This window comes from Geotrypetes seraphini, chromosome 3 (assembly GCF_902459505.1).
Source record: "Geotrypetes seraphini chromosome 3, aGeoSer1.1, whole genome shotgun sequence".
NCBI classification, from domain to species: domain Eukaryota; kingdom Metazoa; phylum Chordata; class Amphibia; order Gymnophiona; family Dermophiidae; genus Geotrypetes; species Geotrypetes seraphini.
The window spans coordinates 339,541,362-339,559,801 of record NC_047086.1 but is presented as its reverse complement, the minus strand read 5'-3'; the positions used below and the strand labels follow the sequence as shown (position 1 = coordinate 339,559,801).

At 41.3% G+C, this 18,440-nt stretch overlaps 1 protein-coding gene across 1 annotated transcript in view; it reads right to left on the bottom strand.

Annotated features, from left to right (window-relative positions):
- Window positions 1-18,440, bottom strand: part of MDH1 (malate dehydrogenase 1) — an 82,566-nt gene that overhangs the window by 36,281 nt on the left and 27,845 nt on the right. The window contains exons 3-5 of the mRNA XM_033936044.1: window positions 15,034-15,130; window positions 9,196-9,371; window positions 3,565-3,687 (exon numbers count right to left, since the gene is read on the bottom strand). Coding sequence (XP_033791935.1) covers window positions 3,565-3,687; window positions 9,196-9,371; window positions 15,034-15,130 — 396 coding nt within the window. The remainder of the gene's footprint in view (window positions 1-3,564; window positions 3,688-9,195; window positions 9,372-15,033; window positions 15,131-18,440) is intronic.

The window sequence follows — 18,440 nt, the reverse complement described above, 5'->3', positions numbered from 1 at the left end:
ATGGGAGGGTCAGTGGGGTCGGCTGAACGGCTGCAGTAGTGGCAGGGGTGAGTGGGGGGGGGGAAACAATGGTTCTACTGCACAGGGGAATGGGAGGGAGGGAACGATAGAAAAATGCTGGATTCTACTGTACGGGGAGATGGCGGGGTAGAAATGGAAAGATGCTGCTCAAGGATTCTATTACACAGGGGTATGGGAAGGAGGGAGGCAGGTTGGCTTCAGGGGTGGGGGTGGGACAAATTCTGGAAGGTAGTGAGGGGGGGACATAGGAAGGAGGCACTGGGGCCACTAAGGACACGGGAAGGAGGCACTGGGGCCACTAATGACACGGGAAGGAGGCACTGGGGCCACTAATGACACGGGAAGGAGGCACTGGGGCCACTAATGACACGGGAAGGAGGCACTGGGGCCACTAATGACACGGGAAGGAGGCACTGGGGCCACTAATGACACGGGAAGGAGGCACTGGGGCCACTAATGACACGGGAAGGAGGGGGCACTAAGGACAGCCAAGGGGCAACAGAGAAATACGGGCAGGCAGGGGGCCAGGGAGAGATACAGACCGAAAGAATGACAGACAGACAGCGGCCATAAAAAAATCTTACAAAAGAATTGGAACATTCTACAAACTCATAAGCTACTTAGTGGACATCAATTTAGGGTTGCTTTCTCCAGACTTAAAAGAACTCTCAAGTTTCATAGCTCCTGGAGCAGCAAAGTGCAACATAGGGCACCGCAAGTGTGGTGCCTGTAAATAGTGTGCTAATATGTTAGAAACAGCTGATTTTGTGAAACCTGCGGATGGTAAAACCTACTACCAGCCTAATCTACTATTCATAAACCAGAGAAACTACTACCTTCACTTGAGCACAGGTAGTGGGATAAGTTAAGGACAGTGGCACCCCTTGAAGTAATGGGACACTTTTCCCTATACTGTAATACTATTATTGTAAATCATATACTACATGTAAATCCTCGCATATTGTCTATATTTTAAAATGTAGCCGCAATAAATTATATGTGGGTAAAACCTCATGTCCTTTATGTGTGTGAATAAATGAGCATTGTTTGATCACATAGAGGAAGAAGAGGGGGCACCTCACCTCCTCCTGGGCACCTTTTGAAATGTTCTCTGGCACAAGTAGCATCTTCCACCTGCTGCTTGCTCCAACCTCAGCTCCCTTCTGATGTCACTTCCTGGTCGCAGGACCAGGATGTGATGTTGGAAGGGAGTCGAAACCAGTGCAAGCAGCAAGTGGAAGATTCTGCTCACACTGGCAAACATTTCAAGAGGTACATGGGGGAAGGGGGTGGATGGCACGGCAATGTTGGGTGCCACTGCTCACCGCCAACTCCTTTGCTGCACCTCCTATTGTGAAGCAACATTCTTTTGAGGACTCTATTTTGCATTTGAGCAAGTTTCTCTTAACAAGCGTGGTGGCAATACAGATAGGTGGATTTTTGTTTTAAACACTTGCAAACCTATTGGTTTAAATGCAAGCAGAGTGGTCAGCATTTTTATAAATGGTATTTTGTGAATGGAGCTAATTTCATACCCTTTAGGGGAAGTGGTTTGTCAGTGTCTAACATCAGCGATTGCCATTTTCAGCAGCACAACACTGCAGTTTGGATGTGGTGAGGAGACCACACTTCAGTGAGGGAGTTTTTCGATTGGTGGGGTTTTCACCTTTACAGAGTTATTTATAAGTTCATTAATATACTTTCTGAATGTGATATTTTCAGTATGTGGCTTTTGGTTTTGTATTTACAGAAAATAGTACTTTTAACTTCCCCTGAAGAAGCGACTTGTGAAATGGGTCACCATTGGGGGGTTTTTAGCCAATGAATGAGAGCTGGTCCTGTGAAGTGCTGGCAGTGTAACATAAAAAAGGTATCGCACACAGTGCACTTGAGGCTTTTTTCCTCCATTTCTTGTGATTTATATAATGGAATTGATCTTGATAACATTATTTTGTTCTTTATAAAACAGCCATTTCTGATCATGATATATCTTTGACCACGTACAATCCCTCAAAACCATGTACTAATTCAGATGGCCTTGATTGAGACTCAACTTCGGATCCTGAGGTGAGCCTTTAAAGTAGTGTAAAGTTTTCACTCCAGGCCCTACCTTGATACCAATTCAGGACTATTGCAACTGGGCCTGGTCACCAGCCTGTTCTAATCTGCTCCCTGGTTCTTTTACCAGACCTCAAGATAAGTGAGTGGACAGACAGGTAGGTACACAGCCTGATCTACTACTCATAAACCAGAGAAACTACTACCTTCACTTGGGCACAGGTAGTATTCAGTTGGATAAGCTAAGGACATACGAGTGTAACAGTGGCACCCCTTGAAGTCATGGGACACTTTTCCTGATACTGTAATAGAAAAAGGTAAAAAGAAAAAAAATGAAAGTTGAAAAATCCTAGCAAGCCTCATGTAGTGTATATGGTATACTGGAGATCTAGCTGTTAACTCTTAACTAAACAGACATCAGGGTTCAAAACTGTATTGTAAATATGGCAAAATGTAACCAGTTTGACTGTATCTTATGTACGAGTTATCCTGTAACCCGTTCTGAGCTTGTTGGGGAGAATGGGATAGAAAATGAATTTAATAAATAAAAAGTATATTGATGAAATGCCCAACTAAGTGGCACAAAGCCTGACTAGAAATAGACAAAATAAGGAAACACCTTAGAAGGCTGGAAAGACAGAAAAAACCCCAAACAAAAAAAGCAATGGCAGGTCTGGTGAGTATCTTCCAACAAAGCTGCATATTTGGCAGAGGCACACGAGCTCAAAGCTTCCTTCTAGAAACTTCTTAGATTTGACAGCACATACAATACATGCATTAGAATAATTCTCAACAATAAGTAGACGCTACAATAATGCCCAAAATCATGTATATTGATAAACAACCAAAGGGAGCATATGAAAATAATGCTTTAGGGCTCTTTTTACAAAGGTGTGCTAGTGGTTTTAGCGTGCAAAGAATCTACTCCTTGCATAGAGTGCATATATGCCAGACCAGACACTCGCAAAGACTCTGCTCCTTGCATAGATGCCAGACCAGACACTCGCAAAGACTCTGCTCCTTGCATACAGTGTAAAGGTTCAGCTCGAGGCATAGGCTCGACCTCGCGGGAGACTGCTGATTGCCCAGGCTGGATTAGAGAAGACAGCGTCGTCCCAAATTTGGTTAGTAATTGAACAAACTGCTGCGGTGCGGCCGACTCAAAACTTCTATGTTTCTACAAGCAAGTCTGCTTGCAAGGCTGTCCGCATCTGGGCTCAGTGGATGACGTCACCCATATGTGAGAATAGCTGCCTGCTTGTCCTGGGATAAGGAGATGCTACACAATATCTGTCCTTAAGAATCTTGATTCCAATTTTGGATATATTGAATTGAAACACATAAGTGCTCACTTTGGTTGTTTATCAATATACATGATTTAGGATCACATATTCCTGTCTTCAACGAAATACACATTTTAAAAAGCATTCAAAAGGAAGAGACCACCATAATGCTATATTCAAGCCAAATACAGTCATCTTTTACCTGGGCTTTAGCTCTGTTGTGATCCAAGCGAGTTAGACAGCTGAAGTTCTCCTTTGGTATAGATGGAGCAGACTTTAAAGCGGTTAGGCAGTTAGTGTTTGCTGGATTTCCCACAACCACCACCTAAAAAAAAATATACAAACGACTTTAGTCTCTACAACCAAAAAGAGCAAAAATTCTCTTCATTAATATGTATACAGCAGTGGTCTCAAGCTCGTGGCCTGCCAGGTACTATTTTGAGGCCCTCGGTATGTTACCATTATTATGGAACGTTGTCTACCTCACTGCTGTAACCTCATGCAAGTGCTTTCCTGTGTCTGTACCCAATTGTGAGGTGGAGAGGATAATCGCGTACAGATGCAGGAAAGCGCTTTCGTGAGGTTACAGCAGTGAGGCGGGCAATGTTTCAGAAAGAAAGGTAACCATTGGAGGCAGTGCAGCTTGTGTGTGTGTGTGTACGTAATCTCGTGAACTTTCATGAAATTCGACACCTCTCCTGGCAGTGACTGTTTTCCAGGCACAAGTCGGATATTGATTCTCCCCTCTACAAAAAGAGCCTAGAGGACTACACCAAAATCTTGTCTCTTGCAGTTGATCCTTTAGAATCTAAATCACAATTTTTTAATGAGGTAAAAATTCTTTATAGTTTATAAATCTTTCCTTAATTGCTTCTGATAATTTCAGCTAGGCACAGCTGAAAGCAATGGAACATGAAGAAAGTGAAAAACTATCTAACTTCACTTTTCTGCATGTTGCACTGCTTTCAGCTGTGCCTAGCTGAAATTATCAGAAGCAATTAAGGAAAGATTTATAAACTATAAAGAATTTTTACCTCATTAAAAAATTGTGATTTAGATTCTAAAGTATCAACTGCAAGAGACAAGATTGTGTGTGTGTACATCCAGAATCTTTTCAGGGCAAATTCTGTGCCATGAGACACAGTTTGAGAGACACTGCTCTAGATTAATGGTAATGTACATACCTTAATATTTATATATATATATATGTACATTGCCATTAATCTAGAGCAGTGTCTCTCAAACTGTGTCTCATGGCACAGAATTTGCCCTGAAAAGATTCTGGATGTATCACGAGAGATTGCAGAATTTTACTTTATTTTTAAAAATTCCCCTCATAAGTATACACTAAAATAGATGACATGCATGTTGCATACATAAGAGTCTGTCAATGTTATAAGAGTGTGTGTGTGTGTGTGTGTGTGTGTGTTTAAGGATACAACCAGCCAGACAAGCATCATTCTTTGATGCGATTAGTCCTTGAAAACTAACAAGTAATTTTATTTTTTATGCAGTAGTTATCCTAACTTGAGCAACAAAACAATCATGGCTTTGTTATCATTTGGATCTTCTTATCTTTATGAACTCGGATTTTCAGCTCTACAAAAATTAAATAAAAAAACAAACAACCCCCCCCCTCTGAATAACTGCAGTTGGTGGATGATGAAATACATGTTTGCTTGTCAACTATCAAGCCATGTTTGAGTCAATTTGCTCTCAAAAACAAGCACATTCATTGCATTGATTAGCAATTCTATTCTATCTACTTTAGTTTCACTGTTGTTACTATTACCCATAAATAACATTTGGTTTTGCAATTTTATAACTTTAATTAAGTGCTGTGAAAAACAACATTTGCTCAGTTTAGTGTGCCAGAGCTAAAAAAAACGTTTGAGAGACACTGATCTAGGGCAATATTCAGCAGTCATTACGTTTAACCAAAAGCAAATACGAAGCAACAAAAATTAAGTCATCCCAGCTTTTTCCCCCTCCCCCCCTTACTGAAGTTTTCACCAGCACAATGAGATACTTCAAATTAGTTGAAAGAAATCAGTTGAACAGGCGACATGCCTGACCACCACTTGCTGCAAGAGGTGTACCACACCAGCCCCAGTCCTCTGGAGTACAGAGTAATGCTAAGAAAGGGAGCAGCCAAGAAATATACACCAAATGCCTATGTGAGCTCTAGATTCTTTTTATCTTCCCCATCGAATGCCTACATATGAGCTAGTTGGAAAACATTTCTCTGGGAGTTAGTAGTGTAGCTAGTGAGGTTGGCACCTGGCATTGCCACCTCTTCTTGAAATATTCGCCGGTGCGAGCAGCATATTCCACTTGCTGCTTGCACCAGCCTTGGCTTCCTTCTGACGTCATGTCCTGGTCCTGCAATTAGGAAGTGATGTCAGAAGGGTTTGGATAATCTAGTAATAGAACGATGGGCAACATCTGGTTTAGAGCATCTTTTTGGTGAACTTCAGTCTTTTGAGGATCTTTTGGCTTGCTTACAGTTATCTTACTATACTCAGGCTCTCTTTAAGGAGGGAATAACTTTGGGAATTGGGGAATGCTTGGGTACCTTATTTGGAGAACAGAGAGATAGTAATGTAATGTAATGTAATTTATTTCTTGTATACCGCTACATCCGTTAGGTTCTAAGCGGTTTTAAGAAAATATACATTTAAAATTGAAAATAAGAAGTAAGAAAGGTGCTTAATAAATTCCCTTACTGTCCCGAAGACTCACAATCTAACTAAAGCACCTGAAAGTTGATAAAGAAATGAAAAATAAAGAAGAAGATTAAGGTTAAACATTTTAACTAGACAGCATTGATCTGAATAGTACTTTAGTATTGGAAGAGAGAAGAAAAAAGGAATAGATGTGAAGGGAAGAACCGTTGGAATATAGAATTTTGGAGAGAATTTAAATGAAGGAGATAGAACATAATAAAGGCAGAATTAAAAACAATAAATAAGGTTAAAGAAATTCATAATATGATAAGAAAAATAAAGTATAAATGAAAAATAGTGTCTTTAAACATATTTTCAGCGTCATTGATGAATTTGGATCAAGCAAACTGCTTCACGGAAGTAGCATCATACTTGTGGGAAAACTGCCCGGTGTTGAAAGACTATGTATGCTGGTGCTGTTGTTGCTAGGGTAAATAGAGTACTCCTGTCCTGTATTTACTGTCCCAACCTGGGCCGATGGACAGCGGGACATCAGGGCAGAAGTCCTCCGAATCTCGGGTAGGCAGATGATGATTAGACCAACGCTGCTGAAGTCCCGCATGCAGGATACAGGCGGAGGAGGCAAATGTACTGCAACGGTCACAAGGCACTGAGCTGCTCACTGACATCGCCGGGGCCGAGGCCAACATGGAGTTCCTTCTCTGCTGAAGCCATGCTCCCGCACTACCTGAACTCAGCAACCTCGGCGAGACACCCTGTAGAAAGGTCTGACAGATGGACACTGGGATCTCGGGGCAAAAGTCATCAAATCCCGGGCCGAATAAGCTCCGAACAGGTCCATGCCGCCCAAAACCAAGCAAGTAAGGGACAGGCAAAAGTGGCGAAAAGGACCGCTCCGACTATGGGCTTGACTTTTGCTCAGGCCTGATCTCCCAAACATTTTCTGACAGTTGATCCCGTAGGAATCCCTCTCCAGATCCTCCAACCGTAGGTCATCGACCACAACGCGGCATCTGCACTGCTCTTTCTCGGGAGATCTCTCGCCCGAAATCAGCCATCTCCCCTTAAACCTCCAAACTAGGGGCAGATCGCAGCACATAGCCGTCGGCATACTGGGTCAATGGATCTAGTACAGGACCTCCACAACCCCAGTTAAGTCCAAGTCAGGACTCTCTCAGACCACCAACATAAAGTCTTATGACCCACAAGTGCAGTGCCCTTCAATTTGCTGAGCTGGATCAAACGGCCAAACAACAAAACGGTAAATAATTTGAAAATAAATATAAAACATAGGAAAATAAATTAAGAAAAAGATACTAAGGTCTAAGACAAAAACAAAAAATTAGAAATCAACAATAAAAATTATATAAAAAGACAAAGAAAAGAAAAAATAAAAATAGATAGGAGACAGAAGAATAGATGTCTTAACTGTCCGCCATCTTGAAAAAAAAAAAATACATACATACATAAATACATTAATTTCCATATTTTATAAAAGTTTTACTATGCTTCCTGTGAAAAATTTTACACAGTTCGTTTCTCGATGGACAGAAGATTTGCGATCTGCTGTAGATGTGGTGCTAATTCAACAAACTCTTTGTGTAGGTGTGATCACCATTTATAGTGCTTACTACAGGAAAAGTTTTTTAGAACAGTAACCAGTCCCAATCACAAGCTTTTCATATGGGCTTGGTGGCTAGTAAGCTATGTTTAACGTGCAATACTAGGGACAACACTTTAGCCCGTGCCTTTTTGCAGTGCAAGGAAGTGCTGAAATTCTGGAGGGAAATTTTTGCATATGTGGGGGCCTTGTTGCACATGGTCTTGCTTCCTACTCCACAGGCTATACTTTTTCTTCACTGGAGAGGGGGTTGTGGGGGGCATAAATTATTGGGTAAAGCAGTTATAGTGGGACAGAAGTATGTGCAGGCTTGGATGGCAGATAGTCCACTGTCCTTGTGGCATCGGAGAGCAGCATTTCATAAACTAGTGGTGTTGGAAGCCAGAGCCACTTCCCCCACCTACAAGAAGAACTTATGGCAGCCATTCAGGGAGTGGCTCAGGGCCAGGCAGGAGTGCGGCTCGTGCTTGGTACATTGCTGGGCCGTAAGAACTTGAAGCAGCCATTCAGGGAGGAGATCAATGTGGGGCAGGAGTGTAGAAAGCTTACTCGTGCCAGGTACACTGCTGGACAACCAGGAATTCAAAAATGTATGCCGGGGGAGGGTGGCATGGTAGAAGGGAGATAAAAAATGGTCAGAGTCAGCAGGACAAGAGACGGGAGGGATCCCTCATGCCCCGGCACACCAATGGACCACCAGGCCTTACAGCAGGTCCGGCGGAGGCCTACAAGAAGTCCAGTAGAGGGGGGTGAGTTGGTACTGACCCAAATATAATACGAGACCTTTACTTTTTTGGCCCCAAAATCTTGTCTTGTATTAGAGTATATACTTTTTGGTGTAAATGATTTTGTTAAAGATTACTTTAAAATTCTTTGATGTCCTTTAACTCCTAAGCAACCCCTAAAATTAGCTACAGAACCAAAATAACATTTATAGGGCTGAATATTTAATGTATTACTAATCCAATTAATACATTAAAAGTTTAACTTGAATTAACAAAAAAAGTTAATGCAAATAATGGTCCCAACGTTTTGCTGTAAACAGCCCAGTAGTCTCTGTGCTGGCCATGGATTTTCATTATATTACTGGGCTGTGTAAGGAAGAAGTGGAATATATAACAGACAGAAAAAGCCTGCAGTTTAATGGCAGCTGATCTAATTGGGCTGGAAGCCCAAAATTATTAAGTCAAACTAGTTTTAAAAATAAGCAGTAGCCGCAGTTTGTTGAATGATTTATAAAAGTGGTTGGCGAGTGGGTATTAAGGAATTTGTGAAGATGGGTTAATTTTTAAGTAGCCTGTTTCTGAGAAAGGGAAGTTGGGGAGGGTTAGTTTAGAGGGGTTATTGGGGGGAAAATTTGCTGTGTAAGACAAGTGGATTGGTGGAAACAGGTGTGAATTGTTTATATTGTTCTGAACTATAGTTGGGTGATTTTCAATAAAATTATTTCAAGATGAAAATAAGCAAATGAAAACTATTTGCAACTGTCTTACAAATTTAAAATAAAGTTTAAAAAATAATTCACCCTGACAGTCTTCTTGGAATACTTGTCCAAGGCAGTACCCTGAGACTTAAAAATTTTCACATTTGCTTTCAGCAAGTCCTTCCTCTCCATGCCCTCTCTCCTGGGCATGGAGCCAACCAGAATAGCCACGTCAAGGTCCTTGAAAGCAACATCTTCTTTGTCAGTTGCAATGATTTCTATAAACAAGAAAGAGGAAACAGTTCAGCTACTTTTTTTTTCAATGTTTTATTTTTCTAAAAATATCAAAATATAGAATACAGGAGGGAAACAAACAAGCAATACAATTACGATATGTCAAACAAACTTATACAAAAAAAGAGAGAGAGCGACAAAAAAAGAATAACACCCCCCCGCCCATGAAGCCCTCACTAAAGAACATTCAGACCATTATAGAAATAGTCGATAAGCCATATTACAGAGTTTCCAGGAAGGAAAAAAAATCAGCACTAAAATGCAAAGAAAAATGTCCACTCCTGGCTCATAAAGAGGGTGACATCGAGACCTCTCTCCATTGCAGGTAAATGTCCCATACCTTATGAAGGAGATGTAATCAGCTGTTTCAAGGCTGAAAGTTTCATCAAACAAATAAAGTCAAGTTTCCTTAACAATTGAATCAATGAAGGTGCATAATTTTTCTTCCAGTGGGCTACTATCAACATCTTACCAGCTGCAAACATGCGACATGCCAATATATGTTTGTTTTTAGATATATGTGGAGGTCTCTCGTGCAGCAGACAATATTTAGAGTCCTGAGGGTATAATTCTCCTGATATTAGTGTAATCACATGAAGTAAGTGGGCTCAAAAATGCATCACTTGGCATGTCCACCAAATATGATAAAAATTGCCCACCTCGTAACAATCCCTCCAACATAAAGAGCTAGTCATGTTATAAATTCTGTTCAAGCGTTGAAGTATATAATACCAACTATAGAATATTTTATGCCCATTTTCATTCATATTACTAGCTAATGAAATCTTCAATAAAGCTTTAAAAAACGATATTTCCATGCTTCAGAGGGTACAATTTCTCCCATACCTTGTTCCCACCATAAAGATATCAATCCATGCTGTGGAGGTTTTTGTAAAGCCTGCTCTAGGTAGATGGATAGGAGCAACAGTTCTTCCTTGGCTCTTTTATATAACAGAGCTCTAAGCTGGGTGTAATAGAATGATTCAGAATTAAGCAATCCATATTCCTCCTGCACAACATCCCATGCTATGATCCCTTGATCACTCCAAAGATGGCCTGGTGTATATAAGGAGGCTTTCGCCCAGCACAGAAAAACCAGCCAGGAGCTATCAGTCTGCAGCCCTGGAGTATATAGGATATCTGCGAGACCAAAATATTGGCGTTCAGGAAATCATAGACAACAAGCCAACACCAGGTCTGCAGAGGATAGTGTAGGAGCAGAGTCTTCTTAGATATTAAGGCAAGAAGCCGTTGATGAGGCAACCCTGGGATAGCCCACAGGGGTACCAAGGGCAGTAGCCATTGTTCCATTTGCACCCAAAGTTTAGGCATCTGGTTTATCCAAGCCAGCAGAATATGCAATTTAGCTGCTTGATGATAAAAGCTCAAAATTTGGTATTCCCATACAGCACAGTTACTTACCATAGCAGATGTTATCCAGGGACAGAAGGCAGAAATTCTCACATGTGGGCGACATTATCCACGGAGCCCCGGTAAGGACAGCTTTAAAAAGTGCATCGCCACTTTAAGAACTTTTAGAAAGTTCTTAAGACCGCACCGCAGCCTTCCATGCACGAGCGCACAGCTCCTCAGTTCAATAAGCAAGCTAAAAAGCCAACCAGGGGAGGTGGGCAGGTTGTGAGAATATCTTGTGAGAATATCTACCTGCTATCCCTAGATAACACTGGTTACTGTAAGTAACTGTGCTTTTATCCCACGAAAAGCAGGCAGCATATTCTTACATGTGGGACTCCTTAGCTTACTAGAATGGGATGGAGGGAGAGTTGGTCATTAGGAAAATAAATTTTGCAATATTGCTTGGCCGAAGTGATCATCCCGTCTGGAATAAGATTCCAGACAGTAGTGTGATGTGAATGTGTGAACTGAGGACCAAGTAGCAGCTTACAGATTTCATCAATAGAAGTGGAGTGAAGAAAAGCAACTGAAGCTGCCATAGCTTTGACTTTGTGGGCTGTGACACGAGTCCCCAGTTGTAGCCCAGCCCGTGCATAACGGAAGGATGTACAAGAGGCCAACCATGTGGAAATTGTTCTCTTGGATACTGGACATCCCAACTTGTAAGGATTAAAGGAGAGAAAAAGTTGGAGATATTTTCTGCGGTTGATATTGAAAGTTGAGGAGATATTCTATGCAAATAGTAGGCCAATGCTCATTTGCAGTCCAGAGTGTGAACTGCCGTTTCCCCAGGATGAGGTTGATGCTTAGGGAAAAATACTGGAAGTACAATAGATTAAGGTGAAATTCCATGACAACCTTTGAAAGAAACTTAGGATGGGTGCAAAGCACCACTTTGTCATGGTGAAATGTATTGTGTGTGAAAGGAGGATCCGCCACCAGTGCTTGAAGTTCACTGACATGTCAAGCTGAAATGAGAAATGAGGAAGACCACTGTCCAAGTAAGGTACTTGCGATGAGCCACAGGACACATTAGTGTACTCCGCTCCTCCGGAGACAAGGTGGCGCCTTCAATGGAGTACCCACATGTCTCAATCAGCATGCCTCCTCCTGCCGAGGGTTCATCCGGTAGCTGCGTTCGGGAGCTACACTCCATGAAAGCGTCTATCGGACCAGTTGGCAATGGTGATTCCTCCGGGAAAACTTGGACTTTAGATTTCCTTTTTACCATCAGGTAAAGCTGAAAGAAAAAAAAAAAAAAAAAAAAAAAAAAGTTTCTCCTGCCACCAGCGTCTCCCTGTATGCTTCAAGTCGCCATCTTAGATAAGCTCCGCCCTCCAGTCCAACATCAATGCTTTTCAATGTTGAAGACCGATGTCTTCTTGATATCTATACCGAACAACTTTTCCTGTTGGAGCTTTCGACTCTTAATGGTACAATTTTGCAGGGCAGAACACCACGCACAAGATTCAACATGGTGTTCCGGGCCAAGGACTGTAAGCACTAACTATGTGGGTCAGTGATAGAAATTTGCTGTTGGCACCTGCAACAATTTTTGAAACAAGTTAGCGGCCGGGACATCGATGGAAAAACCGCCTCAGCCAAATCGAATTCAATGACTGAGGAAAATGATGAGGCCTTGATGGGCAAAGTTCGTGAGGTGAGAACAGCAAGGAAAAAAGTTGTCTTCGCTTATTTGTTTGTTTTAACTCAAATAAAACATGTATCTAAAAAGATGAAGAAAAAAATACGACTAAAAAATATGCGTGAGCGGGAAAGCAAAGGCAAAATTTGAACGTATGTTCAAAAAACATGACTTCTTAGCTCTGTGGAAAATGAAGAACTGAGGAGCCACGAGTGGTATCGGGTGGGAAGGCACTCGCGAATGCGTGGTGCGGGCAGTTCAAACTCTCTCAAGTTCTTAAAGTGGCGATGCACTTTTAAAGCTGTCCATACTGGGGCTCTGTGAATGACGTCACCAACACGTGAGAATATGCTGACTGCTTGTCCTGGAATAATATTTTGTTCTCTCCTTATGTATTTCCCTTGTTAATGTCTTGTTAACCTCCTTTTTTTAGATTGTATTTCATCATAAACCACTTATTGACTTTGCAGTATATCAAATGAAGAAGATGGTACATCCCTCTCTCGATAACATGGCATTCACAGTTGATGCAGTAGCAAGGAAATATTGCCAATCTCATCTAACACTGCATTGTTATGAAGTGCATAAGAGCAGTGTTGTAGCAAGGGTTAGAGGCACCCCTCCCCACTCCATCCCCCGTAGCTCTGTAACATTCGTGGAGCGAGCAGCAACCCCCAATCTGCTGTTGCGCCTGCGTGGGCTCTCCCTCTGACATCACTTCTTAGGTGCGGGTCCAGGAAGTGATGTAAGAAGAAGAGCCAACGCAGTTGCGACAGCAGGTTGGGGGTTGCTACTCATGCCATAAACGTAAGAGGTATGGGGGAAGGGAAGCGGCGAGGACGACAGGTGCCATGTCCCTAATAAGACAGTGCTTGGGATGGACCTCCCTCCCTTACTAAGCCATTGCATAAGAGCAAGGAAAAATTATGTCTTTACTTTATCATTTTCTTTCCTTTAGTCACAGCAGATGAATCCAGAGACTAGTGGGATTACGTCCATCAACCCTCCTGCACGCACCAAACATCAAAGACATTCAAAGGCACGAAAATTCACAGATCAAATGGCCGCGCACCTCTTGAGGCAAAAATCCTGCCTTAGTCTAATATGCTGGAAGTAAAAGAACTGTTCCCGCCGGTGTCCGCCCCTGAAAACTAATCAGCTGAGCACTCCGAACGAAGTTTGCTGGGACCAGGACCTAGGCTCCATCAAACTAACTCAGCCCCTGAAGCTGGCAACCGCAAAGCCCCTGAGCCCCCAACCACCAGAATTGGTAAAACAACCAATACTCACCCACAAGCCAGCCAGGACAGCTAACCAAAAGAGGCAGACAAATGTCTAGCTCAAGCCTCTTATGGAGTAAACCGCTGGATCCAATCGGTACTCCATTCCACTGTGCCTGCTTCTCTTTTTTTTTCCCCCAACATGGGAAAGGAGAATGCTCTTCAGGCACAAAGTCAGGAGCTGTAAGGAACCCATTCATCAGCCTGCTGGAGATAGAGTATACTGGTTGGCCAGGAGGCTGTGCATCCAATATAGCCGAGGATAACTCAGTGCTCTCTATCTCCACCTGCTGGTTGATGGGACATAATCCCACTAGTCTCTGGATTCATCTGATGTTGATGACAAGGAAATGTGTGTATCCATCTACAAAAGGGTTCTGGTTGCTATCTCTATAGCCCTAATTATACCAGCTGACGCAAGAAGTGTGAAACCATAGCTCGATTAAGATCAGGTCTTTTGTACAGAAGCCATGAAATTCTAAGTCATCCTACACACCTTTCATTAAATTAATGGATTCTTATCTATTTTTTTAATAGCTCTTCTAGATTCTAGTCAACAACACAAAACAAGACAATAAAGAAATTTTGACCAGGATGATATACCAGCTGGTAAAGGAGCTCATTTTATATTCTCCCCCTCACCCCATGACATCATTTGTGCAGCATGAGGGCACAGAACTGTGCCTGCATATGTTGGATAATTTTATTCCTTGAATAAATGAAGTAATAAGTTAAAAACTTGTGGTTACACTCGGGCTTCCTTTGGTCACATTTTATTAAAAGATGAGAAACCATTCAGTGTCCCCCTTTCAATGTGACATACACAATAGGGGAATTTTTGCATATTATTGTATACTATGGGAAAGAAAAGTGGGAGAAGGGCAATACATGTTTCTATCTTAAGTACTCCGAGGCATATATGCACAGGAGGACTTTTTTCAATTGAAAAGAAGCTCTGGAAGGAGGGGCAATGCATGAATGTGAAAGCGGACAAGAATAATCTAAAGAGATACTTCTTTACAGAAAAGGGTGGTTGATGCATGAACAGCCTCCCAGTACAAGTGGCGAAGATGTGGACTGTATCTGAATTGGAGAAAGCATGGGACAGGCACAAAGGATCTCTAATAGGAGAGGAAAGATTAGCAGTTAATACAGATGGGCAGAGTGGATAGGCGATGTGGTTTTTATCTGCCATCATTACCTATATTATTTTGTAAAAGCAGAATCTATAATTTTATATACATATTTTCTCCTTCAAATCAAACATTACAAAATTGATAAGTGTAATGTTAACGCTATTATCACCTTTCAGTAGTGGAAGTGCACAATCCTGTAGTTCCATCACTACTCCCTCCAACACAGTCATCATGGGAGTGATGTCCAACAGATGAAGAGTCAGTTTCTGAGGAAAGAGAGATTTTAACTTTAAAGTATGCTTTTTATGAAAGCCTTTCAAGCCAAAATCTGAAGCCAAGGGCATTTGTCAAGCATCAGATCTTCTAGGGATGGAGAATAGTAAATATCAGGAAACATCTTAAAGCAGGACTAGTAAAGTTATTTCTAAGCAGCTTAGCAGCAAGTTAGAAAATGACACGGGGAACATATTTTTCCCCAACCCCGTGGGAACTCATTTTCCCTCCCATCCCCGCAAGTTCTTTTCCTGTTCCTGCCCCATTCCTGCAAGCTCCATCCTCATATCTGCACAAGCCTCAAACACTTTAAAATCATAAGTGTTCAAGGCTTGTGTGGTTAAGACAGAGCTTACAGGAATGGGGCAGGAACAACAACAATATTCACAGCGACGAGACATGGAAATTAAGTTCCTGCAGGGATGTGGACAAATTTGTCCCCATGTCATTCTCTATAGCAGGTAAAGCTAACAAAATTGCAACTCCTTTGTCTATCCATTTTGCATTTAAACAAAGCTACATTAAAACATTTAAAGATGGCAAATATTTCTGCTTAGTCACAAACAATTATCTATTTAGTTACCCTAGTAATATACAAAATATGAATACAGCAGAAAAGCCTGAAGAGAAATCTCCACATAAAAGGCAAAAAAAAACAAAAAAAAAACAAACAACAAATTAGGATGTCAAACACAATACGAAAATTACACAAATTATGCACATTTTAGAAGCAAAATGTTATACATTAAAAGAAACAATTCATCAAGGAGACAAGCAAGATTGGTTGAAATACGTCAGGACTCTGACCTTTGATTGTAATTTCACCTGTATTAAATTGACATATTAAATGGAAAAATAGCAAAAAGACACAAACCAGTTAAATATTTTGATCGAGACTGAGGAAAGGAGGGAGGAAGTTTTTGAGCTGCAGTGAAAAATATGGTGACTGGTGGGGGCTAAGAATTAGCTTAAAACGTGTTTTTGTAGAAAGTAGAAGTAGGAGGAGGGGAGGAGAAACCCTCTGGACCTTCTGTCTTTTCAAAGCACTAGGCACTTTAAGATGGCCCCTGGGAACACTGGGCTAGCTGTTAAATGGCAGAAAATTTAATGCCAGCTATGAGCCGATGTTATTTTTCATTGAATAACAAACTTGTTTTATTTGATTTATATAACATGGTGTTCTGCATGCATTTGAATCTTATTATATATCCTGTGGTAAATATAATATGTTATAGTAATATAAATGCACAATGTTGCTGAGCTCAGCATTAGGAGAATAAAGCATATGCCCCTTTATGCCAGAGTAACTTATCCCCGTAAGGGGACATCATTCATGAGATACACGTATCTTGTATGAAAGCAAGTTGGGAGTCTGGGAAGTCATCTCTTGACTAGTGATAATCATGCTAATCCATTTGTCTGATGATGATGTTTTTCATGCTTAAGAAATACCGACAACTGACCCTCCAATCAGCACTTGGGGTTGAGGTATATCATTTGATTTGGATTGTTGGGATCAAGTTGATCATTGAGTGTTTTTTTGTTTAAATCTCAATTTGATTGTTGCTACTGTTTGGAAAAGAGATTATGCCTTTGGTTGAAGAAGTTCTGTTATATGACAGGTATCTCCAGGTATTATAGTGAGATCTCCTATTAGGGCAGTATTTTACAATTTATTTATTTTTTTAAACTAGGAATTTGGCTGCTCTGTATTATCCTCTGCTAGGGTGATAAAGGTGTTGCTCATCCTTTTTAGAAAAAAAACCGAAAAATTCTCTTTACTTCGTCATTGAACAAACTGTCTCCCATGAAGTGGGTATCCATTATCTTCTCCTGTACATCTTCCCTCAATGCCGAGGGGCTTTCATCCATGCCGTCTAGTGGAGATAGCCATGTCTTATGCATCACGTGCTATCCGAATCATATTTTGAGAACATTCATCAAAATCACTCAAATGTGAAAAGAATCAGGACAGTAGTGATGGAAAACAGTGATCTGTGACAGCTCCTATTTTATCTATTGCTATTCTATCCTAGAATGTAACTTCTCCAAGCTTTCCAACTTTTATTTATCTATCTATACCAAACTATACTGGGTATTAAATGATCAGCCAGCATACTGATAAGAGGTATATCAAACAAAATGAACTTGAACAAGGTGACAAGGTTTGGAGCTTTTCATTGATATTATATATGAATTGTGTTATCTGAAAATGGTGGGTAGCAAAATTCTGGCACTCAATTGAACATATCAAAACATTACCTAGTAAGTCCTGGAGGACAATTAGAGTGTGATCCTGAAGGGTATAGATAGAGGATTATACAGGTCCTGGACCCGATGGGCAGCAGCTTTTTTCTTTGAAGGAACTTGGGGTAAACTGTATCCTCCAGTTGTGAAATCCTAGCTGGTTTTGGTGGTGATGGGTCTAAGGGAAGACCAGGTGACCTCTTGAGATGTTTTGAACATGTTCTTCTGGGGCTGCTGGGTTCCCAGCTACTGGATGTTGATCGTAGGTCACTATTTGATAATACTTCTGCCTCCACAAGAAGTTTAGATGAAGGTAAGCTGGACTTGTCCAAGCCATAGTGCTGCTGTTCAGAACTGCCTCCATAGCCCTTGGATTGCTGAATGGAGCTGTGAAGGAGATCCAGCCCTTGAGCAAACCCTACAAGTAGATAAAGTTGGAGATGAAGTCTTTGCTTTTTGATGAGCTCAGAATGTTCTTGTCTTAAAGTTCCCATTAATGCTATGATTGATTGATTGATTTAAAAAATTTATATTCTGCAAGATTCTACGATGATTACAAAACATACAAAAGATCTACTTCTTCTGCAGTGCTAATGAAATCTGGAGAAGCAGCAGATCCTCCTCCATTGTTTTCTTTGCACCAGGGATTCTTGCTCCCTATATGGCACTGATATAGAAGTGGGAGAAGGTTTGGCATCGCAACGGAAACTGGCATCTTGATGATCAATGAGACTGTGCTGATGCATCACCGAGGGCAGAGATTAGATAAATCAATTTGCCACCTACTCTGCATCATTGGCATGGTCAGTCCCCTCACAGCAGGTCCTGAATCTGTAGCTGTGGCAATCCTGGTTTCACTGGCAGTAGGGAGCAGTTTCTCAGTACCATGCTGGTCATGAATTGATGTGCCCAATAGCCTCACTTAAGTGAGTAGGTGGTCCCATCTTGGAGAACATGTAAATTCTGGCTTCTTATCAGGCATGTTGAAGCAGGTGCAAATAAAATCAAATTAGGAGAGATGAGATAAATGAAACTTTCTCTGAAGGTGCACCAAAT